The 27,802-nt window shown below is 37.6% G+C and overlaps 1 protein-coding gene across 2 annotated transcripts; it reads left to right on the top strand.

Moving 5' to 3' along the window:
- The first annotated feature begins 1,510 nt into the window (after positions 1-1,510).
- PRPS2 (phosphoribosyl pyrophosphate synthetase 2) lies at positions 1,511-27,349 on the top strand. 2 transcript variants are annotated; one of them, XM_048066836.2, is made up of 8 exons: positions 1,511-1,803; positions 12,782-12,965; positions 15,733-15,753; positions 19,147-19,245; positions 20,322-20,446; positions 22,877-23,050; positions 25,981-26,140; positions 27,060-27,349. In XM_048066836.2, the coding sequence occupies exons 1-8, from the start codon at positions 1,682-1,684 to the stop codon at positions 27,150-27,152; spliced, it is 978 nt and encodes a 325-aa protein (XP_047922793.1). In that variant the 5' UTR covers positions 1,511-1,681; the 3' UTR covers positions 27,153-27,349. The 2 variants fall into 2 exon arrangements, with proteins under 2 accessions (XP_047922793.1, XP_013046950.1); XM_013191496.3 differs by lacking the exon at positions 15,733-15,753 and having other exon boundaries at positions 1,518-1,803.
- Positions 27,350-27,802: the final 453 nt, after the last annotated feature.

Below are 27,802 nucleotides of genomic sequence, written 5' to 3'. Positions count from 1 at the left end.
TTGTAGCTATGGAATAAACATTAATTAGCTATTTTGCACAGAAATCCTAGTAGGTTTTTGCCGACCAAGAAAAAAAAAAAAGTCTGCATTTTTAGTTAAGTCAGCAAACACTGAATTGCATGTGAAGACAAGAGTTTCAGTTAGATATCTTGGGAAAAAAAAAAAAAAGTGGGTAAATACATTCCCCAAGTAACCTAACTCATTGTTGTGTTCAGTAGTGCCAAATAAATAAATATATATATATATACATATGCACACAAAAGTCTCAGCAGCCCAAGTTTTTTTCTTGTCTTCTGAAGACCATTTCAAAAGTCCTAGTGTTCTGAGTCTATAATTAAGTGTGGTTTTCCTTTGATTAAGTGTGGTTTTCCTTATTACATTATTTTGAAGTTAAATTACCCTTTTCTGTCCGGCCGTGCTTTCAGTCCCAATGATCCTGAGGTCATAACAGCAAGTTTTCTTTTGCACACCCTAGAAACCTGTGTCATTAATGAAAGCTGAGATCTCCTGCCACAGAAGTGAAAGGTCTTTGAATAATCAATAGTAAAAGTCAAAATGAAGTCAAACAGCTGACAAAAGTCAGAGCTTCAAGTAACTGGGAACAAAATGTAGCTACAAAAGTAGTTTTTGAAGATGATGTATGAACCAGAAGAAATTGGCCTGATTTTCAAATTCTATCGTGACCTACAGTGCTGACAGTTAAATCCATTTCTTTTTAATTGTGTAAGGAGAAAACACAAAGGATGGCAAAGGAGTGAGGGGACCATATATGCAGACCTCATATGTGGAGGTTTAGACAATGTATTGAATACTGAAATAGATTCTGAAGTTATCTTGTGGTAAGTCACAATACTTCTTGTTCTCACTCTTGTCCACAAGCTGTGTCCCCAGTTTATATTGCCTCTGCTGTGATGCAATATGTAGCAAGGAGTCCAAGATTTGTGGAAATATCTGGCTGGATGGCTTAGACCATGGAGAATGGCAATACAAGGAGCCCAAACTATTAACTCATAGCTCCCTACCTCAAATTGTTACTGAGTTGCTGGTTAAAACGTTCTCTTTGGAACATATACTTGTGTTTGTTCTTTTGGGATTGATTTTTTTTTTTTTTGATGGAGAAAGTTCCTTACTGGGGAAAAAAAAAAAAAAAAAGGAAAGAAAGAGAGAGAGAGAAAGAGAAAGAAAGAAGTTTTTCTTTCCAGAAACTCCCTTCTGTTGAAAATCCAGTAATCACCTGAAAAATTAATTTGTTGTGACTTTCTGACCAGCTCTAAAACTGCCTGTGGAAACAAACTAAGCAACAGTGGGATTTATATGACCAGGAATAATCCCACCAACAGAGCCTCATTAAGCACACGTTCATGATTCTGCTCCTCAAATCAAAGCTGTGCTTCGGGCAGGAAAACCGACGTGCTTCTTAAGCCACTTATCCCCTGCAATTTAATTACCTTTAACCACGACCTACAACTAGTGTAGCCGAAGCCTTTCTACCTTCAGTTCCCCGGCGGCAGCCCCCAGGTAGGGCCTATTTGTAAGCCCGGAGCGAGACAAACCCACGGCCGCCCCTCGCCCCTCCCCGTCCCCTCCCGGCTGCGGGCGGGGGGGGCGGTCCGGTGCCGCCGCTTATTTGCCCCCGAGCGGGGCCACCGCGCTCTCTCTCACCCCCCGTCGCCCCCCAGCCATGCCCAACATCGTGCTGTTCAGCGGCAGCTCCCACCACGACCTGTCCCAGCGGGTGGCCGACCGCCTGGGGCTGGAGCTGGGCAAGGTGGTCACCAAGAAGTTCAGCAACCAGGAGACCAGGTGTGTGCGGCATTGCGGGATGCGTTTCCCCACCTTCTGCCCCCCCCCGGTATGGAGACCCCTGTCCCTGTCCCTGGGTCCTGGTGGGGGTTGCCTCCTGGCTGCTTCCAAAAGCATGGGCAGGTCAGGCTTCCAGCTGGATAGGTAGAAAAAAAGGCAAAATGTCCTGTATGATGTCCTAAGTGTTTGCCAATTATTATTGTTTTTTCCTCCTGGTGTTGCCTTTCTGTGCTGGTTTGTCATCTTGGCTTTCTGACCTACCTACCTGCTCTCTTTGTTTTTAATGAAGTTTTTTAATTTAAGGTGACAGGTGTGTGTTTATGCCAGGAGGTGGTAAGGCTGAAACAGCTCTTTAGGTGCGTACTGCGGGGAGTGGTGGGCACACCAGAGGGTCCCAGTGGGCACCAAGTTGTACATGAGCCTGCAACGTGCCCTTGCCCCCATAGGAAGGCAAACGGTATGCTTGGTTGCATTAGGCAAAATACCACCAGTATGTCAAGAGAGGTGATCCTCCCCCTCTACTCAGCAATGGTGAGGCTGCACCTGGAGTACTGTGTCCAGTTCTGGGCTCCCTGGTACAGGAGAGACCTGGACATAACTGGAGGGAGCCCAACAGAGGGCTGCAAAGATGATGAAGGGCCTGGAGCACCTCTCCTATGAAGAGAGGCTGAGAGAGCTGGGATTGCTGAGCCTGGAGAAGAGGAAGCTCAGGGGGGTCTCATCCATGTCTATAAATACCTGAAGGGAGGGTGCAAAGAAGACAGATAGAGGCTCTGCTCAGTGGTGCCCAGTGCCAGGACAAGAGGCACTAGGCACAAACTGGCCCACAGGAGGCTCCATCTTAGCACCAGGCAGCACTTCTGTGCTGTGTGGGTGATGGAGCACTGGCACAGGCTGCCCAGAGAGGCTGTGGGGTCTCCTCCTTGGAGGTCTTCAAAAGCTGCCTTGGCCTGGGCAGTCTGCCCTGGGTGTCCTTGCTTGGGAAAGGGTTGGAGCAGGTGAGCCCTGAGGTCCTTTCCAATCTCTGTGATTCTGCGATTCTGCATCTGAGACTAGGCTGTTACCTAATTTTGAAACACAGGTTCCCAACTGTAAGTAGCTGTCTAGTCTCTGAGATTATTTATTTTATTTTCCTGTTCTTGTTCTGAATCTCCCAAACAAGCACATTTTCATTGCTTTCTTTGGAAGATTAACATGTTATAGTCTGAAGTTGCACTCACAAAGCTTTTTCTTATGTTCAGTCGGTGTGTTTTGTATTCTCAATTTAATTGCTCTTGTTCTATTTACATGCACAGACAGCATTTTAAACCCTCTGCCATTGCTGTTCATTCCACCTAATGTTTGCACACTCTTACTCTCTTCTGTTCATTCCTGATTAAATGAAGGCTTAAATCTCAAGTTTTTCCAACCCCATAATCACTTTATTGCACTTTGATCTCTTTTCTGCATGATAAAACTTAATGTGCGTTTGGTTGCATGATTTTCTTGCTAACTTGTGTCTTAATTTTTTTTTTTTGCTTGCTCTCCAGAGACACTCATCTCTAGTTCTGCTGTTTGCTGTGTTTTAAGCAGAGATTCTTGGATTTAGATTTCATCTGAGGTAGAAACTTACCTGCAAAGTTTGCGCATCTAATTTGATGCAGCTAATTAAATTCCCAGCTTCAGGATGGAATAACCTCTAGTCTATCATTCCACTTATTTTTCTTGGTGAGCATTATTGCCCCCTGCCATTAAGTAAGTAGATAGTGGTGGCTGCAGATTGTCAGTGGTTTGGCTAATCTAGTAATGGCAGTTTATTTTTCTTAGGCAAGTTGGGATGTAGTGTGGCATAGATATGAGGGAAGTATCTAATCTAGTAATTATTTCTGGTTGCTTCTGTTGCAACATTGCTGGGCTGACATGTTTTGCCTTTTTTTCCAAGAACTTAAAAAAACGTTTTCACACTTAAGGATCTAAGTGTTTATTTTTTGTACAACTTCATACTTCTGAGATTCTGAAATGAAGCTGATGTTTCCCCTTCAGCAACTACAGTTGTAGCCACTATATAATAAGTTTTAAGTGAGTAATCTTTTAATATCCTTAGCAACTTATCTCAGGATGTCATCCTTCCAGTTTTGTAGACTGATATTCTTAATAAAAAATTCAGCAACACTAATGAGAGAATTCATGAACAGTATATTTAAAACCAAACTATAGCTAAAGTTGATAAGATATTTATGCTGTAGTGGTCGTTCTCATGTGGCTGTTGTTTGTTTTTTTTGTCTGTCTTTATAGCAAAATTTCTTCATGTGTATATAAGCAAAAATGTTTCTTCCTATATAAAAATAATTATGCAGAAGTTGCATTTCAAGATTTATGGATAAGTTCACTGGCATTATGAAATACACTGCAGTATTGCAGAATATTTGTACCTAATAGTTAGGATACTCAGAGAACCTTAAACCTGCCAGCGGCGCTTGGACATATCCCTGTGCAAACAGATAAGCTGGGTCCTGAGGGTCAACAAACTCTTGCTTTGTCAGATCTGTTAAGTTAGCAACTTGCAGAGAAGATTCATCTTTTGTTTAAAACTGAGTTTTCTTATTTGTTACAGTCTCTTAAAAGTAAGTGTAAATTGCATGTATATGGACAAACATGTGTAGCCATGGGCTTAAATATTTGTCAAATGGCCTAACTGGAAGCACTTTAGTCGAAAACTGCATTTATTTGGTTTGCAGAATAGAGTGGAAGGGAAGAGTTATTAAATAATTTGCTTTATATTTCAATTCAAATGGGCTTTTGGTTTCAATCCCAATCCTTAGCAGGTGTAAGTGGTTTCTTGAAGAACTGTATCTATACCCTGAGGTTAGACAGGGAGCAGGACCACTACTAACAAGAAAATGAAATGTAGGTTTTCAACTCCAGAAAATTTAAAATTGGATATGCTCCTCTTTGTAATTTATCATGAGGCTAGGGTATCTGGCAATATCTCAGTTCTCATGTGATTTAGGCATTCAGCATTCTAGCAAGTTTGTAACTGAAAAATCTCATGTCTGTGCTAGAGGAAGTGGGGTAAACTGCTGCTGAAATTGACAGACACCCCCTCCCCCCCCCCCCCCCCCCATCAATTTCTTTCTTTCTTCCATCTAAACAATATGGAAATAGAATCCTAGAATCATTCAGGATGGAAAAGACCTCTAAGATCATCTAGTCCACCCTTCAACCTAGCATGGCCAGGCCCACCATTACTCCATGTCACTAAGCACCACACCTACACATTTTTTTGAAGACCTCCAGGGATGGTGACTCAACTACTGCCCTGGGCGATACTTCATAGCCCTTTCAGTGAATAAATTTTTCCTTATGTTCTGTCTCCCCAAACTACTGACACCAGGACCCTCACCCACTCGATCTGGTGGCTGGTACTACAGCCTGCAGGCCCACACCGCCGGCCTGACTCCAGTAGCTGGCACCAGGGCCGCTTGCACACACACCAGTGCCACCAGTGAATGCCTTCCTTCAGCTGACCATCAAAGCAGCCAACCTTAACTAAAGCAGAAAGACAGCTCCTCAACGTCTGGTCCTGGAAGATAACTCTGTTTAGTGTTCAAAGCCTGTGCGTAAAGTACATGTGCTGGCCACAGTGTCTTGGTAGGAACTTGGGTGACGCCACCTTCCCTCACTTTACCAGTAAAGTGTTAGGGCTGCAGTGGGAGCTCAGTCAGTTTATCTTTAGGTCCACAAAATCAACTGTTGTCAGCACTGTTTGGAAGGCCGGAGGAAGAGGGCAGGAATGGAGGTCCTTAAGCAGGCATGGCTGTTGCAGCTTCAGCAGTATGACATGGTGTTTGACAGATGTGTAATAGAAGCACACACACATGCATGCACACCCACACTGATTTTTTCACAAAGCTTTCTCCAAATATGCTGAGATGGCACTTGATGATAATTGATACATAATTAACTCACAGTGCAGGTATTTTTAGTGAATCAACTGATGAGGAAAAATCATCAGTGCATGTACATCACTTCTAAAATAAATATATTTTCTTACAATATGTGGTATGTTTGCCTTTCTAAAGACTAGTTTAATTCTGTACTTGAAATGCTTGTTATTCTCAAAATGGGGAAACTGGATTCAGAGATGGCATCTTCTCACACCCATCTCTCCCAGGAAAGAAGTAACCGTTTCCACCCATTCCCATGAGCTTCCTAACTTCTTTTAGTCAGACTTACTGACTGAAGTGAGTCCTGTAAGTCTTTTTGACAGGCTCAGGAGAGGGGAATTGAAATCCTGTCTGGTAAGAGTGAATTTGGAGACTGCCTATCTACAGCTTCTTTTGGCTACTGTCTGGGATGTTTTTGAATCATCTGCTTAAGTGTATACAGTTCAGATTTTGCAGAGGAAAATGTTGGCTGCACAGAGACATTGCCTGCTGTATGGCAGGCAAAAAAATAACAAATAAAACTCTGTTGTTGATATTTACTTGCGAAGATTTGTTTGCAGTTTTAATCTTGGAAGTTAGGAGAAAATAGCTGATGCCTCCTCAGTTAATTTTTATAAGGATGAGCCTTTATTTCATACAAAATGGTATGATGAACACAGTTTGTTCTATAAAGTAAATAATTGATTTAAAAAAAAAAAAGCACATCTAGAAATTTTTATATCAGTGCTACATATCAAAGATGCCCAATTCAAACGACTGAGATCTATTTTCAATGCTGGACTACAGTGTTTTCCTCCATCCTCCTCTTTGGTGTCCTCCAACTCTTCTGCAGTTGTCTCATCTAAGACATGACCTTGGTACTTTTCCTGTACCCTTGTTCCTTTGGCTTCTGCTGCTGCAGAGGCCATGAGCTGCATGACCCTCGCCGATGAAGGTTATTACCCCTAGTCATGGTGTAAGCAAACTCAGGTGATAAACTGCTGTTAAATCAACTGAAGTTTGTAGGGTTTGGGGCATTGTGGGATGTGAATTCTCTCTTCATATGGCCCAAACACTTAGCAAGTAATTCACAACTGGGGTTGTCATGCTCAGCCTGGGGTGGCTGAGCTGGCTGGTTCCCTCGCTGCTGGCTGCTCCCACTGTAGCGAACATGGTGAGCCTGGAGAAGTTGCTTTTACTAACGTGGATGAAAAGGATAAGAAATGTTTCCAGAAATGTTCTGTGTTTATGTACAGAACTCAAGATATACTGAATATGGCCACTGATTGTATTGCTAATAGTGCCAAATCACAAAAGGCCTAAAAATGCTTCAGAGCTTCTGGTTTGAGGCTTCCACTTCATTGACCTTGCTGTATATTGTGTTCTTCTTATAGATGCCAAACACATGAAATTCAAAATAAATAAATAAATTGCCTTGCCTGTGCCTAACGTTAGGAAAGGAGCAGTTGAAAATGAAAATCTGGCTGGGGACTGGTCTTGGAGCTGTCAAAGTGAGAAAGCCTAGACTTGAGGAGAGAGCATGGGTTCCAGGAGATCTAGGATGCAAGTAAACTTGTAATAAAAATGCCACAGATTTTTTTGTTTGTTTGCTTTGGAGTTCTGGTTTTTAAATTATTGGGTGTAGCACAGGGGATGGGGGTGAGCGCTTAAACTGCAAAAATGAGAAGAGGCTGGGAATCCCCATCCCCTGCCCCAAGTGGAATTTCACATTATCTGCAGATTAAATAACTTGATTTTTAAATGCTAATTTCAAAGGGGATTTCAGCATTTAGGATTTTCCATGAGATCTTGTCTGGTATGCTGTGGGGGAGAAAAATCTCACTGCAGCCTGTACCAAAACTGGCCCAACTGAGCTCACCCCTGGGGAGCTGTATAGAGTCCTGTAGTTGCTCTTAGCACCTAAAGGATTCAAGTTCTTCTCTTGGCTGTGCTTTATAGCATACCCTGCTAAGCTCAGCTGAGTTCTAGTAATAGATCAAGCATCTTTCACATCCCTTCAGGAGCTGAGGTTTAGGTGGAGGAAATTTATTTTTTAAATCCCAGTACCCACTTTTTTATATAACATCATGGCAGTTAAAATATTTGCCCAGTAAGTTGGAGGTCTTGCGTTAAAGACTTTACTCTGCAAATTTGTTCCCAAAGGTAAGAGTTCAAACACACCCCTCTGCTTAGTACTTTCCATTGGCTGCTTTTTGACGATTTGCAAATTCAGCGTGTGCAATTTTTGGATCGCTTCTGAGTTATTGATTCTCTTTGCACTCTGTATGAGGACTCTAGACCTTAAATTTTGGCGGCTTCTATGTGTATTAAGATGCCTAAAGTACAGAGCTACTTTATCAGCACCTAAAGTCCTTGACAAATATTACTTCCTATAAGTATTGCTAGAATTTTATCTGTTATAATTTTTTGTAAGGTACATGGCGCCCTTCAGTTGCGTGACTTGAACTGGATCCTAGCCATCAACTTGAATTATTTGCCATTTTAGTATGGCTTTGCATGCTTATTTCCATGCTTCCCTGCAGCTTTTTTTCTAAGTTAAGCTTGAACTGGATCCTAGCCATCGTCTTGAATTATTTGCCGTTTTAGTATGGCTTTGCATGCTTATTTCCATGCTTCCCTGCAGCTTTTTTTCTAAGTTAGGATATACAAATTTAAATTTCCTATTGCTATTAGTTCTGTTGGGAGTGTACGATAAATTTAGTATCATAAGGAGCTCAGCCTGCTGTTACCTGAGTTTTGAATTTTGCTTTATGAATGTTTCAGCCATTTAAATGTGTTTGTAATATAAGTGGTTCTTGAGGTTTATCCTTGACTTACGGTAATTAGTCTAAGTTTCTACCTAGTAAATTGGACTCTGGAATCAGTCTGTGCAAGGTGAAAGCAGATATCAACACTCAAACTTGTTTTCCGTTACGTCCTGTCTTACGTGCATCCTCTCTGGCTAGCAGCTTGTGCTTGTGGATTCCAAGCAACTGGGTCAAAAAGTTAATTAATTTTGTGGGCTATTAATTTGTATAATTTTTTCTTTAAAATGCAATTAGGTGTTTTCAGGGCTTTTAATGTACAGGTTCTGTTGACTCTTCTTGAATGAGAAGTTTATTTAAACTGTTACCAAATAGCTGAATTTGATTTAATTGCATAAAACAAACAAAGCTTGTAATCTTGAGGCAATAGCTTGTTCTTGTGTCCTTCCTCTATGTCCTCACTATCGAAAATTGTTTAAACAACAGCCCCAAGTTTATTGACTGTTAATTAGGTCATGGTGTAGATAGCCTAAATGGAATTTATTAGTGATGTTAATATGATAACTGGCATGAAGTAGTTTGCCTGTTGCTAGCTTAGTGTTCTTTAATAGATATTTGAGATGCAGTACTTCAGATATTTGGTACTGTATAGCATCTTATTGTTTGCCTGTTTACATCTGAATGTGTTTAAAAGTACAGATAAGCAGCAGTGTGTCTGGTCTGGTTGGATAAGTCTACACAATATCCAACTTAGAGAAGGTAGAAAGTGAGAGATACTAATCTGTGGTGCAGTCATCTCTAGCTGATTGGGAGAAGATTTGTGCAATAATTACATTGTTATTCTCTGGCCCCTTTAATTAGGTTACTACCAAGTGCTATACAAGTATTAATTTAAACTTGATTTATTTTAGTTTGCAAATACGTCCTGTGTCCATGAGAAAATATATTTCTACATGGATATATGTTCACATTTCTGTGTGCTGAGTAAGTAAGCCAGTCTGGCCTGAGAAGCATAAACAAAAAATTCTGAAGTGCACCAAGAGAGGAATTAGCAGCAGTTTTGTCTTCTAAGTTGTTTACAGGATGAAAAAGTTATTGCTGGCCCAAGGGCATAGAAAAGATAGTGGTTAATGGCACTGGAAGCAGCACTACTTCAGGTCTGCTCTATCAACCAGATCGGTATTTATCTCAAAGTATATTCCCTGACCTTCTGAAACTTGTTATTTCTTAGTGGGGTGCTTAGAAATGACCGTTTTAAAGGAGCAAAACAATCCAGAGTGTTATAATTCAGTGTTCTTTGTGTATATGATGAACATTAAAATCCTATTTTTTGTCATTCAGCAAATCTTGTTCCTACTACATAATGTGTCTGTAAAATCACTGGTTTCTTTTTTTTTTTTGCCAAGTACTAAAATCTTCCACTGCCCTACTTTGTCACTGCAATAATATTCTCCAGTGAAAATTGGCAGTACTTTCTTTGTCTCTTTCTACTTTCTTCTCCTTTGTAATGATTCCTATGCTAATGTCAAGAACAGAAATGTAACTTCACAGTCTTGGGTTGAAAGAGCTGCCGTAGAGCTTTTGCATATGCTGGTGGTCATCTTTGGACTTATTCCAAAGGTTTGGTATGACAGCACTTGCCATTAAGCAGTTTTGTGCAAGTGCTGAGTCAAGCGTTTATCATTTTTTAGAGTCCTCATGATAATAACCATGAATCAACAATGGTGAGTAAGGCTGCATATGTAACCTAATGGGTTGATGCTTTACTTGGAGTTGACCAAAAAACAAGTTTGAAAAATATTTAGAATTTGACAGACTTATTTTTAAACCCTTTTCTTCGAATAGCCCTATTGCTTTGACTAATAATTGGACAGGGAATTAACAGTTGGATAACCACAAAATTGTGTCGCTCCGCCTTGATGAAAGACTCAAAAAGATTTGCTGGATTACCAATGAGCTATCAGAAGATGACAGTGTCCCTGACTACCTCCGTCCCCATAGAGGTCCTGCTGTTTACTAGGTGTTCTGTTTTAATTTGGCAATAAGAAATCTACCTATTTCTTATTTGGCAATAAGAAGTCCTGATGGTAGTTAAAAACCAGCAGGAACTTACGGAACCAGTCAAAAACTTACTTAATTAAGGAGAAAAATGAAGAAAGGATCTTTCTGTAACTTGTTCTGGGAATGGAATAGGGCAGCTGAAAGCATGGAGACACTCATTCTCTCTTCTGTGATCTTGGTGGTCTTTCTGATGGTATATAGGTAATGTAAAAATGGAAGTACGTTGATTTGAATAAAAACTGAGTAGAAGAGGGGGAGAATTAATCTGGTCATGGAAAAGCAGGGAGGTGAAAGAGATGTGTTAGGGTAGTGAGGCTGAGACTGAACATTAGGACGAGAGAAAAGGAAGCCAAATAATAACTGGAGGGGGAAATGGATTAAACAAAGAGAGAGCTACTACTAAGACAAGGAGGAGTCAGAATGCAACCGAAAGGGCAGGCTCATGTATGGGCATGAATAATAGGGCAGGCTCAAGTAGCCAGGAGAAAGTGATGGGCCAGAAATTAAATTTAGAGTTAATAAGGTTGCGAAATGAAGCACTTGGGTCACACTGGTGTGAAGGAAGTTTGCTTGTCTATTGCCTTGTGCATCTGGCTTACAGTATTTTCTTTAATTGCATGATCACATATATATCTTCCACAAGATTCAGTCGTTCAGTGCTCAGCATGGAACTGCACATTGCTCAATGAGGGAGAAACAAAATAATGGCTGCTTGTTAAATCAGCACATTCTGTTCTCTGTAATTTAATTTTGTTCTAGTTTGCACACCTTCAAAGGGACAAGCATTCTTTCTCTGACAGGTATTTTGTGGCAGTTTTCAGAATGTAACTAGTCAGACAGCACTCAACTATCATGATGGTAGTAAATCAAATGTTTGCATGTCATTAAGATGTTTTTAAGCAGTAAATTCCTTTCTGTGTTCTGCAGCTACAAAAAGCTAATCAGTCTTGCATAGCACCATGGAAGCTGATAAACTAAAGCTGTTTGGACTATGCTTGACTAGAACAAGCCTCACTGTTGAAGGACCCATCAGAAAATATTTTACCCACATCTGAGCCATTTGGATGGTTTCTAGTTAGATCTTTTTGCTTATTTGTGTCTTGGGTAAAGAGGAAACCTTTTAAATAAGGGTCCAAGATACTTTAGCCTTTAATCATTTAGACTAATTTAATACAGCATGGGTTGTAAAGGTCTGATTGCCTTATGTAGGAAGATTGCTTTTGTATATTTTCTGTATATTTTGCATGGATCCAGGAAAAAAAAAGTCTGCTGCTTTTCTGAGTAAGTTTTGGAGTGGCAGTTGTGAAAACTGAGAATGGTTCAACAGCAGATTTCTCTGGAATGGGTCTAGAATTGACAGAGAATCAATATTCAACTGCTCTGTTTGCGTTTTCCTGTTTGTTTTCAAGCTGTATTTAACTCTTGAGTTCTGTGGTATGAATAGTGATCAGTGCCAAAATTTGCCTTGAAATCTGTGGAAGAATAGAATAACTTAGATGCCATCGTAAGTACGTAAGCTCAATTAGAACAAATAGAGCAACTGGCACAACATGACAAATTTTGAGTCATGGGAAGCTGTTGATGAACAGGTCCGTTATCTTTTTTTTTTTTTAAACTACATTGCTTAGATATCATGGTGTGAATTTTAACCAAAATTCTGTTTTTTTTTTGTTTTTTTGTTTTTTGGGGGGGGGGGGGGGCATGGAGGTGGTGGTGGTGATACCTTTGTCTTCTAAAATGCAGTATTTTCTTGAATTTATTAATGTTTTAATTATCATAGAAAATAATGGCACTTTTAACAGAAGTATTTTGATGCAGGTAGTATTTAATAAAAAATACTATAAAGTTGGTTCTCTTTCTGTACTTATCTAGTTTATTCTTTAAATGACCATCTCCTTAGGAGATGGACACAATCTACACACAAGGACACAATCTACAAACTAAACCAAACAAAAAAAGCAATATTAATAACGTGCTGCATCTGTGCTACAGCCATAATTACATGGTGGTTTATGCTGACCTTACAAAGGCTCTATTTAGGTTGAAGCAAATTTTAGAGTGGCTTGTATTGAAATAGACTGTATCAAGGGTACAGTTGTCCAAAACTTTGTTTACCCATTTAATTTTTATTTTTTTATAAACCCGTGAATGTTTGTTAAAACAAAAGGTTTTTTTTTGTTTGTTTGTTCTTTAATAATGTTCTTCCTGTAATTCTAGTGATTAAGTGGCCATCTCCTGCTCTTTCAGTGTAGAGATTGGTGAAAGTGTGAGAGGAGAAGATGTGTATATTATCCAGAGTGGCTGTGGAGAAATAAATGACAACTTAATGGAACTGCTCATCATGATCAATGCTTGCAAGATTGCATCATCCTCCAGAGTGACTGCAGTAATTCCGTGTTTTCCATATGCCAGGCAAGATAAGAAAGACAAGGTAGGTAAGAACTGTGTAATTTCTGAAGTCTTTTCTCAGCTTTTTCCCTTGAAACTTTTTGGGATGAAGCATATTTTCATAAACATTGAAGAGATTTATAAGATTTGTTTCCCCCTATTTTTATGCTAAAATGTTAAATTATATCACCTACAAGTGAATGAATTGAGACAATACATGACTTTTTGCTTATGCTTTGATAATTGATTTGTTTTCAGTTTGAAAATTTAAGTACATCCTATGTGTGTGGTATTTTGCAGAGTATTCTGCTAGCAACCCTCACCTTATGGGACTGTTTTTCCTGCTTTTTCTAGCCTTTTTATTATCTGTATATGAAGAGAGTATGCCCTTCTAAACATTTTAATTAGTGCAATTGCATAGAATTAAATCCTAAATTTGAAGTGCTATAACCATTGTGCAGGTGGGTTTTACCCTGTGTGTAGCCAAATGAAAGGAACTGATTAGATCTGCAATTTGTAAGAGTGATGAATGAAAACACTATTGTATGCAGTGAAGCAGATCTTAAAAAAAAAAAAAAAAGTTTATATATGTGGAATAACTTGGAATATTAAATTATGCAGACCAAAAATTGTATAGAAATCCCAAAACACTTTCCTGATTTTAGTGTCTGCCCCTGAATTTGGTATGCAGTAACTGATGAATAGTATACCAGTTCAACAAAAGCTGATAAGACAATGACAAAGTCTGACTAGTGAGTTTGATTTTTTTTAAAAGGTAGTTTTTTTTGTTTCTTTCCACTATATATACAAGAAAACCTAATGTTATATAAATGCTATTTTCATCAAAACTAACTTGAAAGGAACTAACAAGAATAAATGTGAATTTAGCTTTTAAAATTGGACTGCAATGCTTGTCTTTTCTGGAAAATTTCCCCTCTCTGATGCTTCCTATAAATGGTCTGCTTCTTCCTTTTCACTTCGGGTGTTTAGCAAAATCTTGAAATCTTTGTGGTGCTATTTTCATTCATCTATATAAAATGTAACAGGACTGACAAACAATGCACCAGTTAAATAAATATTGATTGCATGTATTACAAAATATGTAATTCTCAGCCTGTGATGGAAACACAAAATTTTAAGAAGAAAATAAAATGGAAGAAAATTACTTTCTTTAACTGAAGACCTTGTTTAATTTGTTCTTTAACTGTAGGCTCTCTACCATACTAATGTTGTGCTTTGAAAAAATGAATTTGAAAGTTAGATAATATCTCCCTGTTCTTCATATACATCTTTTGGAACTTCATTTTGCTGTGTTTCTGTACTTATTAATGCTCTCACTTGACTAGGAGAGCTGATTTATTTTATTTTTATTTTTAATCAAAAGAGCTAGGAAGGGAAAGAAAGAAGACTTGGCTGAAAGGGAAGGAAAGCATTTTGGTATGTTTCTGTTTCCAAATTCATATTGGATGGTTCTGCTGGACCATCATATAAATTTTTGCTGTGGGAAAGGGATGAGCATGTCCCAGGTTTTCCATGCATCTAGGTAATTTCTTGTTGGGGTACCCGAAATCCATGTGGCAGGCTTTCAAGAGACACTTAAACCCTACAGTGTAGTGGCTCAGTATGCTGCTTAGGAACATGTCTTTTTGAAATGCCATCTGAAGATACGTAGCAGAGGAAAGTAGGGCACTAATAGAGGTTTTGGGCATTATTCCAGACAGTTCCCTGGGCATTAGTGAGTTCTCCTGCAATTTTCTTTCTTTCCTCTCTTTTTTTTTTAAACCTCTGTTTTGCAATTGAGAAAATGTTTGTCATCTTTGGAAATTAACCTTGGTAGTTAACCTCCATGTTGCACAGTAAGCTATAATATAGCTGTCGACATTGGGCAGCTTATTGACCGGGTGATCCTTCCTCTCACTGGTGGATTGCATCACATCACTTGGTCTTTGACCCACGTTGAGTGCACAAGTTTTGTGTGCTGCCTGAAGTGTTGGTTGACTGGTGCCAGTCATTTTCTTACTATGGTTATAAGCAGATTTTCTTCTCTCTGACCCAAGATACTGCTGTAGCTTGCTTGACTATGAAGTGAAGCCTTATAATTGTCACTATCTGGATGCTGGCTTGTGATTTAAGTTGTTGACTTTAATCCGTAAAGGACTAAATGGAATGAGTCCTTGCTGTTTGAAATACCACTGTGTTCTTCATGCATCTGTTGCAGTTATGATCACTGAGAACACTGAAAATATCCTTGATTTCTTTTTTTTTTTTTTTTTTTTTAATTTAAGTAAAGAAAGGGCCCCTGTGGTAAAACACCATATTCTGAGCAAGGCTTATGTAATCTACTTTGGAAATTTTAGCATAAAACCTGGACTAGCTTTAAATGAGATAGCCAAAGCTATCAGCAAAAATTCCAGCAAGGCAATGTAGAGATCTGTGCAAGTTTTCTTCCATATACAGACAAAGAAACAGAGGTTTAAAAAAAAAAAAGGGTGAGAGTGAACAGGGGAGGTGGAGAAAAGGAAAAAAAGCTTGCCCAGAATCACAGAAACATTGATAAATTGATTTAAACATGATCAAGTATTGCCATAAACTAGAACACTTCTGATACACAAGCTAGGTAATTTAAAATTAGCCCAGGTGTATCTGTGTTTTGGCTGTGGTTGCCTTTAGGCATCCTCTAATTATGCTAACCTTCAAAGCCATGGGCAAGATACATCTGTAGGATGCCGCAGAGATGCCTTTGAGATGTTAGAAGTATAGGTGAGTTTGGTGTTCTACAGCTCATGTAACTTTGTTTTTTTGATTTGTAGAAGGGGGCCGTGGAGCGTTGGGTAGGTATCTTTTTTTTTTTTTTTTAATCTAACGCTATGCATTTCCATTAACATGGCCTTAAAGGGTGAAACTTACTGGGTTACATTATATATAACTGGGAACATTTTCAGTTTCACTTCTCGATTTCAGTTGTGTTTCGCCTGGGCCATGACAGTAACGCTCTAGAATAATTTGCTAATAGAAGACTCCTAGCTTCTAGTTAAAATTTGTCTGGACATTTAAGATAATGGCTGTTGGCTTCTGAAGCTTCAAAACCTATCCCATTTTAAAAACGACAAATTTAGGTAATAAATTAGTGAATGTGCAGTATCCATACACTTCACAACTGGCTTTCTTGGAAGTGAAAGTTCCAGTTATAAATCTTGGGGGTTTCTTGGATTTTTTTTTTGTTTGTTTGTTTTTGTTTAGTATGCATGTGATGCATTTTGAGCAAGACAATGTAATAAGATGCTTAAAGACAATAGAACATTAATCTTAATGGACTCCTTTTACTTTCCTCTGCATAGTTATTCTTGTGAGGTTGTTTTTATTAGCTTTGTGGATTCCTCCTCTGTCCCTGGTAATTTGCAAAATTGCAAATAACTTTGTAACACATCATAAAGGAAGAAATCATTCATATAACTGTTGCTATAAGTGAGCGGGGAATTTGCTTAGGAACTAAAAATTCTGTGATTTTTTTACAATTTATTTTCTGTACATAACTTAATGTTGTGTTTCACACTAATAATTCTGAAACTAATCTCAAACTGTATCAAAGAATGGAACAATGAATATAGTGAATCTTTTTGTGTCCTTACCTCTCCCATCTGAAGCAAGCATCATAAACTCTCCAAGATATAAAGAAGATGTTCAGTTCTCATCTACCTTTGTCATCCAAGTTTCTGAATAATGAGGCCAGGTTATCTGAGGTTCTCATGAACACACTTATTTTGGTTTTCAAAATAAGCATCAGTTTGTAGCACAAAACTTTTATATTTTCTTGGTAAGCAATCAAACCTTAAATCCTTCCAAACATGTCATACGATGTGTGCTTTTTCTTTTAATGCACAATTTTATGTAGAGGAAACTGTCAGATAGCCGCAAACTTCATTTGCCTTAATCTCCTGTTAGCCCATTCTTGAGAAACAGGTATTGGTGTCTGGCTATCTTTCCCTCCAAGACTCTGTCCACCAACACGTAGGCAGTCTGTGATGTGCTTGCCTACTAAAACAAGTTTCCTAGTGGTAAAACCTTCAAGTTCTTCCTTCTGGGAAGTCAGCCTGCAAGGCCAGCAGCTGAAAGAAGTACCAACTGGTAACGTATACATTAGTACTTGATGCAGGAATTTTTGTTGTTTTGTTTTTTGATGGCGATACTAGTGGTATTGATACACGAGAGAAGCTAACTGGTATTCTTGTTGAACAGAAATGGACAAAACAAGAGAAATTCAGTATGCTAGTTGGGGTGGAAATGGCAAACCATGTTCTGGGAAGAATGTAATTTGCCTTGAACAGCTAGGCTGCGCTGGTTACTCTTTTCTACCAGAAGGGGTGGTCCTGGCTAGCAAACGTCTCTCCCCTTCTCTTTGATTTTAGCTTCCTCATCTGGCTGCCGTGGGTTCAGACAAACACCAGTGAGCGGCATGAGGGAATTGAAGAAGGGATGGGACAAGCAGGGGAGCAAACTTCTGTTTTCAACATTGTATGTTAGTCCAGCTCAGCTGTAGCACCAAACTAGGAGCTGATAAGATAACATGGTGGTAGAGTTAAAAGAGTTAGAAACTAAACCTTTGTTGTAATAGATGTTGCCTGAGATTTGAGAATATTGTGAAGCCCAGCTTAGAAATGTAAATTTGAGCTGAAGTGATCAGGAACTCAAATGGCATGAACCAAAACTTTGCTATTAATGGTAAAAAAATAACAAAAAAGTTTTGGTTAATGTGGTCCTAACAGAATCCTTACAGAACTGAACTTAAATGAGGAGAAGCATAGTCCTCAGTAAGTGGAAAGTCATCCTCTTTAAAGCTCTAGTGATTGCAAACTCTTATGGAAGCTATATGCATCTTAATTGCAGGGATTGAGGGAAGTACTATCTGCTATGTGTATCTTCGACTAACTAAGTGGGGACAATGTTTTTGTACAACACAATAGAGTAAAGTGGTTTTCTAAATGAAGTATTTTAGTAATGGTGATGACAAACTTACCCAAGGCATAAGAAATAATGTCATGTCTTGGTTTTGTTTCTGGAAGTGTATTGTCAATCCACAGGTTAAAACAGGCAAGTGTTGAGTTTCCACCTAAATTAATAGAAGTTTTGAGGAAAATACTAGCCCCTTGAGGCTAAATGAGTCTGATTTCTTTGTTAAAGAAGTGTAGCAGGAGAGAATACCTTGCCAGCAAAAAACAGCCTGACAGGTGACACCTCTGAATTACATTTCTGTTTTCATTCTAACAAAGTTAGTGCTAGCTACTACCCACGTTTAAAGATTGGTACAAAGAAAACAGGAGGTTTTGCTTAATATTTCCATTCCTGTCAGAGTTCTTTATGTCAATATAGCTTTTTTTCAGAGCTAAAAAGTCTGAAAGAACTTTAGAGTCGACAAAAAAAAAAAAGTATCTTCCAGTCATGATTTTCCATATTTTCTTTGTTACTGTTTGTTCTGCATCCTTGTCAACTTAAAAAAGCTCTTAACATTAGCATTAACTTTACTGATTAGATTTTTTTTGCTCTTTTCACCCGCCCTCCCCTCACCTGCCTTTTTTTTCCTTCATTACCCCACCCCTTTGGTAGTTTTAGATTCCTAATTGCATCCAATAATTAAGCCCAAATTAGCAAAAAAAAAAAAAAAAAAAAGACTGGGGCCTTCTGGTTCTGCCTACATGGATCTGTTACAGAATTTACTGTATCATGAAGAAATCATTGATATTAACTTTGTTGTAAAGCAATTTTTTTGTTTTATTTTCAAAGTTGTGTTCCCTGTGCTTTCATTCTTCATATTTGGTGATCTAAATATATATATATATATTATTTTTTTAAACACAATAGTTGCCTAAGAGTTGAATGTTGACATATGGACAGTGACTTAGAGAATTGGGGATTGTCTGCCTGTTTCTGTGCTATGGCAAAGCTAGTTGAAGTTTGAAATAGAGGAGCCGGAAAATTATGTCCCCAATTTTATCTGTTTGTTGGTCAAATTAATACAAGGCATTATTAGGCAGACTGTGCAAACTGATTTAGAGCTCCTAAAATTTTTGCTGATTTTCAAAGCCCTAGTGGCTAGATTAGCTACTGACAAGCTAGTTTGGCTGGGTTTGGAGCTCTTTGTACCTAGATTCTAACTATGCTAAAGGAAAATAAAGTTGCTAATTACCTGATTTCCTGTATCTTTTTAAAAATTTTTCTTTATTTCTCAGAGTCGTGCTCCAATCTCTGCAAAACTTGTTGCCAACATGCTGTCAGTTGCAGGGGCTGACCACATCATCACCATGGACCTGCATGCTTCTCAGATCCAGGTAACCGTAATTTCTTTCCAAATGTGTCTAGGGGCTCTACTGAATTAAGAGGAAAGGCTAATATTACTTCTGGTTTTTTTCTCATTGTTTTTGCTTTGTTCAGAAGTGCAGTTCTCAGGGTTCAGAGGAAGTTTTGATCATCTCAGTATCTGTTTCTAATTAAATCTGCCTTTTGCAAGAGACCAGATCTCATGGAGTAATTTTGCAGGTAGTGTGGATGCCCATACAACAGTCTCTTCAGTGGAACTTTCCAAGTCTAGTATAAAAGCTCCCAGAACATAGAATGTACTGTTCTGGGAGAAGCTCTCTTAATCTTGCATTGATCTTATTATCGTAGTTCCCTATATAGAGTTTTGTTGATTCAGCAAAGGGGACAATATTCGCTTAAGAGAAGTGGAGATGGAGGCTGGAAACCCATAGCTGACTTTACTGCTGAACCAGTAAATCACAATTCTGTTGTCTCAGATGCAGAGCAGACATTGTTTGTCATTCTTACATGTAAAACTTTTCAAGATACCTTTTTTCCCCCCTTCTGGCATTCTGTTTAATAAGAACTTCAATTAGGTTAGATGGCTGTCATGCAAATAAAAAGCAGTTTCATTTATGGTCCAACAGGGATTTGATGTTAAAAGCTGCACAAAAAGAAGTGTTCCTTTTTTTCTGCTGCTCAAGTACTGCTAACTTGAATCTTCCACATATTGAAATACTGCTGTTCATGTCAAGCAGTTGAAATTTATGAAAGTTAAATATTCCTCACTGATTTCTTTTTTGAGAGCTTTTCACATGCATGAGTTTATATAGGTGCCTAAAGGTGGTCTTCTTTTTTGATTTACTATAATTTGAGAACAATTGTACTTCATTTTGCTGCTCTTAGGTGAGATTTTTAGAAACCTTAATATTTGTGTAACTTCCACTGAACTGGGTAGAAATTTCAGAGGGCAGAATTAGGCCAGTGTAAAATGCTAGCTAAAGCCCTACCATACATGAAAGGCAAAGGATTGATTCTTTCTCTTTATCTTCATCCCAGGTAAGGCATAAATGTGTATTCACGAAAATGTTTTTCTCTTTTGAACTAGGGTTTCTTTGACATTCCAGTAGATAACTTGTATGCAGAACCTGCAGTGCTGCAGTGGATTAAAGAAAACATTTTGGAGTGGAAAAACTGTATCATAGTTTCACCTGATGCAGGTGGTGCAAAAAGGTACTATACAAGACTAATACTATTAGCATTCCACGTAGTTTGTGATTAATGAACTAGATGGTCTTGTCATCTTTTTTGCTGTGTGACCTGTGCAATACACACCGTGCATCACGGGTGAATTCAGCTGCATTGTAAAAACAGAATAACTAGTTCTTCCAATGTTGTTCATGCTTGAAAACATCCAGGAGCTTTCTGTGCTCTAAAGAAAATCTTTTTCTCTCTCCCTGGATATGGCCTCATTACCTGAGTCCCTCTGTGGGAGGGAAGAGAGTTTTCCTGCTGCTTGCTTCTTTAGTCCAGTTAATGCACCTATTCCTGCTTCATTCTGGAATTGCCTTAGTTTCCCTTCTCTGTTAAGCATATGGCCTATCCCCACTGTACCTGCTGGCATTTAGGTAAGAGTTTGCTTAAGTCACATTAAGTCACTTTTCTTTTTTCTTTACGTTATTGCATTCAGGCTGTAAACCTACTGACCCCAAGTTGCGTACTGTGAATATTGTAAAAAAAAAAAAAAAAAAGGAATGAACTTTTGTTTTGGGTAGCAAAAGATGAAAATAGAAAAGTTAGTTCATCAGAGCGTTTCTTCATTTACAGCTTATAAGGCTATCTTTTAGCAAGACTTTTATCTGTTATCTATTGAGTAAAAACTAATGCAAAAGCTCAGAAGCATGCCACCTGTAAGGTGGTAAAACTTGCTGTTGAGGCAAAATGCTTATTTTCAAATTATTGGTCATGCTGCTGCTAGAAGCTGAATGGGAACAAAGACAAATAAGAATCCTGTAAGCCCAAAGTGATTTCAATGCTTGGAAAGTAATTTAGAGAAAACAGTGAAAGACTACCATGATATGATTTTGCTTGAAGTCCTTCGATCTGTTGTGAATGTTCATGTTCTAATAATTAATAGGGAAATAAGACTGAGTAGAGCTAGGGAGATATTCCTCTTTGGATTACTCAAGTTAAAGATGTGAAGAATGTAAACTATAGAAAACATTCTAACATACAGATGACTCAGTCAATTAAATTTCTTTGTTGCCATCTGAATATTGTCACAAAAATATAATTCATATGTATAAAAAAATGTGTATTTTTATTTATTACAAAATACAGTCTTTGAAGACAGCATTTTTTCCCCCTAGAAAATATTTGTATATTTTCGAGTTGATGATGAAGAGTTTACTTTCGATATTTTTCTGTTGTAATGCAACCAATTTCAGTTGCTGCTGAAGTAGGGGAAGATGTTGCTCAATAAATTCAGATTCTCCTTCACTTCTTTTAGTAAAATGTAAAGGTGATGGTTTGGCTTTTCTATTCAAAACATGCAGACCTTCAAAATAACGCTTGAGTTAGTGAAAACTGATTAGAATGTGAAGAAAGTTTGTCTTAAAATTTAAATCTGGAAGTATTGAAGAAATATGTTCATGCATTCCTTTAAAGCATCTTTCTTTTTTATTTCTTACTATTTACTTGCAGTTTTTCCAGTTTATTAAATTTTGTGACTGCAGTAGGGCATGCAGATTCTATTGATATCTCAACACCTCTGAGATAGTGAGATGTGCTATAAAATTACTGTGTTGTTCACAAAAAAATTACCAAACCATGTGGCTTTTTGTTTATCATTCAGTTGTTTGTTACTGCTTTTCAACAATTTATTCATGTTTAAGTGCTAAAGAAACAAAACTCTATTTTCTATTAAATGTGCATGTTAATAACCTTGTTAACAGCATTCTAAAAATAGTCTACAAAAGACGGACTACAAGCCTGTGCCAGCATAGTAAAACATAGTACGGTTTATTCCTGTTTTTTTTTTCTTCTGTGTTTTTATACCTACCAGCTCTGCTATATTAAAAAATCTGAATAAAACAGTCAGAGGTCTGTAACAAATTGTTTGTTATAGGATATTTGGCCACCAGAGGTCACCCTGAACAATTTTGAAAGATCTTTGTTAAGCCAATGTATTGCTAAGAGAATTGCTGATGAAGTAAACTACTTGATTACTAGTCAAGTACTGCTAAAAATTATTAATCACTATTAACTTTGTTTTTCCATTGGTTTTGTTTCACATTCCAGGAATGGTATTTTCAGTTAGGACACTAAAGTGCTTAGAATTAGGGCCACCTTAGGGTATGTATTGTCAGAGCTTAATAAAAACTTGTGAATAGCTGAAATGTCAAAGACAGATGTTTAATGCCAGACAACCAAAACCAACTTAGAAAATATTTTTCTGGTGTATAGCTTAAGATGCTCTGGTTGTACTTATTAACAATGAATTAAGGTCATTTCTAACCTGTCTCATTATTTAAAGTTTGTGCCACATTAACTTAAAAGCAAGGGAACTTGCAAACTATGTTTTCATAGCCATCCTTATGTATTTAGCTTTTCTTTCTTTTAAAATAGTTTTCTAAATGTGTTGTATTTCTTCCTGTCACCTAGGGTTACTTCAATTGCTGACAGGCTGAATGTGGAATTTGCTCTCATTCACAAGGAAAGAAAGAAGGCAAATGAAGTGGACAGAATGGTCTTGGTTGGTGATGTGAAAGACAGAGTAGCAATTCTTGTTGATGATATGGCTGACACGTGTGGCACAATATGTCATGCAGCAGATAAGTAAGTATTGTGGTGAACTGGCCTGATGCCTCATTGTGCTGTAACCTGCAGAACGGCAGATGGACAGAGATGTTGCATACCTAAAACTCCACCTGACCTCTGTGGAGTGAGGTCACTGATTCTTGACTTACCATCCTGTGAACAAGCTGTTGCCTTCCTTAGAACATGGAATTGAGATAAGATTTACAGAAATATATAATCTGGATTTAGAAAAAGGACAGAATAAAGGAAATGTCATATATCCCTTCAGCCAGGGACTTGGGCCATCTATTAATTTTTTATTTTTTTTTCAGTACTGAGAGAGAAATGTCAGAAAATCATTCTTTACTTAAAAACTCATCATGGAGTCTTTACTAGCTTTAATATTAGAAAGTATTTTCTCCCAGTGTTCAGTGCAGGTTTAATATTAATCTTTAATGTACATATTCAATATAAAACTGCTTATCCTTTTCATCATGGGAGATGAGAATAGTTTTTTTCATCTTTTGTCTAGAAGGTAGTTGAAGATTGTTTTCAACTAAATAACTCCCATTTCTTCAGTCTTTCCACATGGTTTCTAGACCTCTGCTCTGTTGCTGATTCCCCGAGACATTCTTTTCAATTCTTAAGAGTCCAATTCTTGAAGTGTATCATGTGAAAGTAGACCTACTATCTAAAATCAGTCCCTGGCAACGCTAAGTAGGAAGGATTACTTTAACATTTTCAGGCTGGCTTTGTGCTGGTACATCCCAGGGTACTAGTAAGTTCTTTTTTGCTACAGAAGTTGGCATTATTGTCTACACTGAACTTTGGTACTGTCTGTAACCTTTTTTCTTTTTTTTTAATTTGCTTAGTTATGAAATGATTATTTTTTCCTATTGCTGTAACTTTACAACTCAAAATGTATGACAGGAATTCTAGTTTCAAATCTCTCTTGGTAAATTGGAAAAGTGGACTGAAATTAACACTAAGAACAAATGTTAGGCATTAACAGGTGGGCAATGCTAGACTGAAGTGCTCCTGCGTTTCTGCTCATATCCCAACGCACGCTGCCAGCTTTGGTTTGGGAGGCTGTGATCAGAGGTTTGAGGTTTTTAATCTTTGATCCAAAGATCTTGTGTTTTGATATGGTTTATAACAAAACCCACCCCCATATGAGTATACATAGTGCACATTGGAAGAGGGAAGGAGCTGCTGAGAAAGAAAACATGGGAATGTTTTAAATTGTTGCTGCTGAACATTTACTGTAGTGTTGCTACTCTTGGATGTAATCCTTTATAAAGCATCTATATGAGTCCCAGTTAAGAGCATTTTGAATTTAAATTCCTGTCCAATATACTTATATGCACTGTGAATGTAAAGAATAGTCTTACATCCAAAATAGGTCCATGTGGTACTTCCTGACTGTGTCTTTCATGTTATGCTAAAGTAACAGGGTGAAGCTTAAGTGAGCTAGATGTTGCTGTTAGCGGTTTGAAGTGAAGATCATCCCACAAGATTACGGTCTTTAGTTGCAGGCTTGCTGTTTGCTTCTAGATGATCAGGATGTCAAAAACTCATGGAAAACATTCATGTAGTATTCTGTGTCTTTTTCACTTTGATGAAAAGTTGATGGAATTTTGCAAATAGATGTTGTACAGTTGTTTGCTATCCCCACACTAATCTTCATCAGACCTAAAAGCATGCTTGTAGGCTGCCCACTTCACAGATCAAAATCATGAATTTCCTAGCCAATTATTTTTGACAGTTGAGCCTTATCAAAAAGGAGGCCTTTATTTATTTTGTTATAAAAGTAGTGCTTCCTTATTTACCTATAATAGATTTTTGTAGAGGAAATTCTAAAACTATGAGAAACCTTCAATATATCTGCACCGTTCACTAGAAAGATGCTTTTGATTGTGTGATATGGCCTTATATCATGTTCTTGTCATGAAGTAGTGCTTTTCATTATTTGACAAATCTAGGTGAGATGCGCTTTGTGATTACTCAGACTTGTTCACCAAAATACTTCAGGCCTCTTTGCATCTCAGCAACCTAGGTGCATATCCAGCAGATGAACTAAGAAATTTATTTTCAGATATAGCACATCAACTTGCTTAAGTTACCTTCTTAGTACACACTCACTTTGTTGTAGTGCATCATCCCTGTAGAACGATCAGCATCCTTTGATGCTGGTGAATTGTTCAAAATGAAATGATGTTTCTGTGTTCTTGTCTTTTTTTTACCATCTTACTCTTTTCATGCTATGATCTGATAACATATCAACTGCTGAGGTCCTCCATCTGTCCTAGCTGCATTTGCAGTCCTGTATAGCTGTGAGTGTCTGGAGGCAAAGAGGCCAATCAAAGCCAAATTAAGATATTCTGACTCATGCACAAGTTGTTTTAGTTCTTTGATTGGTACAGGTTTTCTCTCCTGTGCTGCATCATTTCACTGTGTGTTTAGATCAGCAGCATTTCATCCCGCAACCTTGCTGTAAGCTAGGCTTTTAATCATTAAATATTTTTCTTCCTCAGTAGCTTTGTCCAGATAGAGTTGTTTGAATTGCAAATGAAAATAAGGGTTTACAATAATGGAGGCACAACAGAATTGTGAACACTGCTATCTAATCTACTTAATTTCTGCCTGATTGAGGTAGAATATACAGCTGATTTCCAACATTTTTTCTGCTGATGTGATCAAAAGTGCAGTATTTTTGTTTAGTATCACTGCTACTGATAAGAATTTTATTATTTAAGTTAACTAGCAGTTATTTTTGGTGAGACTTAGAAGTCATACAACCTAAAAAAAATCAAGTTCCCTAAATTATCTTGTAGTTAGCTGTATCTTCCTATAGCTTTCGGAAGGAATATGTGTATAAAATGTATTTTACAGAGATTTGTACCTGTCATCATCTATAGCCATCTATTTAAACGTGCATCACAGCATACTTTTTCATTTCTATTCTACAGATTGGTATCTGCTGGAGCCACCAAAGTTTATGCTATTCTTACTCATGGCATCTTTTCTGGCCCTGCTATTTCTCGGATTAATAATGCAGCATTTGAGGCTGTTGTGGTAACTAATACAATCCCCCAAGAAGAGAAAATGAAACACTGCCCAAAAATTCAGGTACTGTGGTGTTTTTGTGATTTGTTTAAAATCTGTTTTTTTTTTTCCACTATTCTCTGATGCTAGAATTTGTGCCTTGAGATGAAAACAATATTCTCAGATACATTGTGTAGCTTTATCGTTTGTAGAACATCTGCTAAATCATGCTGAAGAGCCATTTTAAGGGGATTCAGGTAGCATAATAGAGTATAAAAATATTTGGTACTGCAACAGATTGAGTTTGCCTGACTGAAAGAGTAGCAAATGTAAAACTGTCTTTTTTATCATTATTAATCAATCAGTATTTGCATGTAGGAACTCTAGGTTATTGTGGATGCCATAGAAACTTTAAGCTTCTTCATTTTGTTTGAAAATACACTAATGAAATACACTAATGAAAATGGCCAAGATAACAATAACATATATATATTTGCTTTCAAAAGCAAAGCTGACTTATCTCAGCAACTTCTGTGAGATTGTTCTGTGAAGGCATGTGTCTTTTTCCTTAGTGCAGAGAAAAGTATAAAATAGTGCTTTTTTAATGTTAAAACTTTTTTTTTATTCAATATATTTTGTACTTACTGAAACTAGGCAAGCATTCAAAAGGTGTACTTCCATTAAACTGTACTTGTGTGAGGTGGACACTGCCATCTGATGGCTGAAACAGTTTCTTTTCAGGGCCTGTTGTCAAATCTTCATCAGTATGCCTGTGCAGAAATCAGTGTTTTCTTAATTTTTGAGTTTGTTCTTTATATTAGTCCTATTCTCATACCCAGGTTAATTACCTAATGCTTTGATGTTATTTTACTTCCTAGAAGAGGTAAGAGCAGAATGGTAAATTGAATGTTTGCATACAGGTTGTGTGTTTCTAAACTGCATAATTTGTTTTTGTTGGCATCCTTTAAAAATTACCTCCTTGATTATTTTTTTTTTCTTTCAGTTTATTGATATTTCCATGATCCTGGCTGAGGCAATTCGAAGAACACACAACGGTGAATCTGTATCTTACCTGTTCAGTCATGTCCCCTTGTAATTGCAGGAAGTTACGCTGCACCTTTGTAGAGGTCCTGTCAACTAGCACTATTGTTTTTAACAATGCATTTCAACCACAAGAAATGAGTATATTTGTAAAATTCCAGAGCTTTTATGTTTAATTATGATATTTGTTTTGTAATTATCATTTATTCTTTGTAAATGGACAATAAATCTCCATCTTGCAGAAACTTTTAATGAATCTCCTTGAGAGTTTGTCCGTCTTCTGTGTTTCGTAAGTTCTCTTTTATGTGCTCATTGACACTTTTTAAGATGCTGCTTCAGATCTGTTTTTCTTTACAGAACTACTGAATGTCTGTTCATAGGTCTCAATGAAATTTGTGCATATAAGATTTTCTGTGTTAAGTGGTGCAGAGTTGGGCATCTTGCATCTATTCATCTTTCAGTTAAACAGCTGTTGTTTTTTGTTCTGTTATGTTTAACTACCATGAATATTATTTTGCAAGCCCTAACAGAGTTTGATTGTCATGTTGATTTTAGGGAACTGTTGACACATCATAATATTAACTGTTTCATGCACTTCATGTATGAAAAAATATTTCCAAAATTTCCAAAAAATATATTTGACTGCTGTTTTCTTATGTAAAGCTCTGTCTCAGTCATTTGGTTAATGTCAATTTTGTGCAGTTA

Source organism: Anser cygnoides, chromosome 1 (genome assembly GCF_040182565.1).
Source record: "Anser cygnoides isolate HZ-2024a breed goose chromosome 1, Taihu_goose_T2T_genome, whole genome shotgun sequence".
NCBI lineage: Eukaryota > Metazoa > Chordata > Aves > Anseriformes > Anatidae > Anser > Anser cygnoides.
This window is presented reverse-complemented; position numbering and strand designations above follow the sequence as displayed.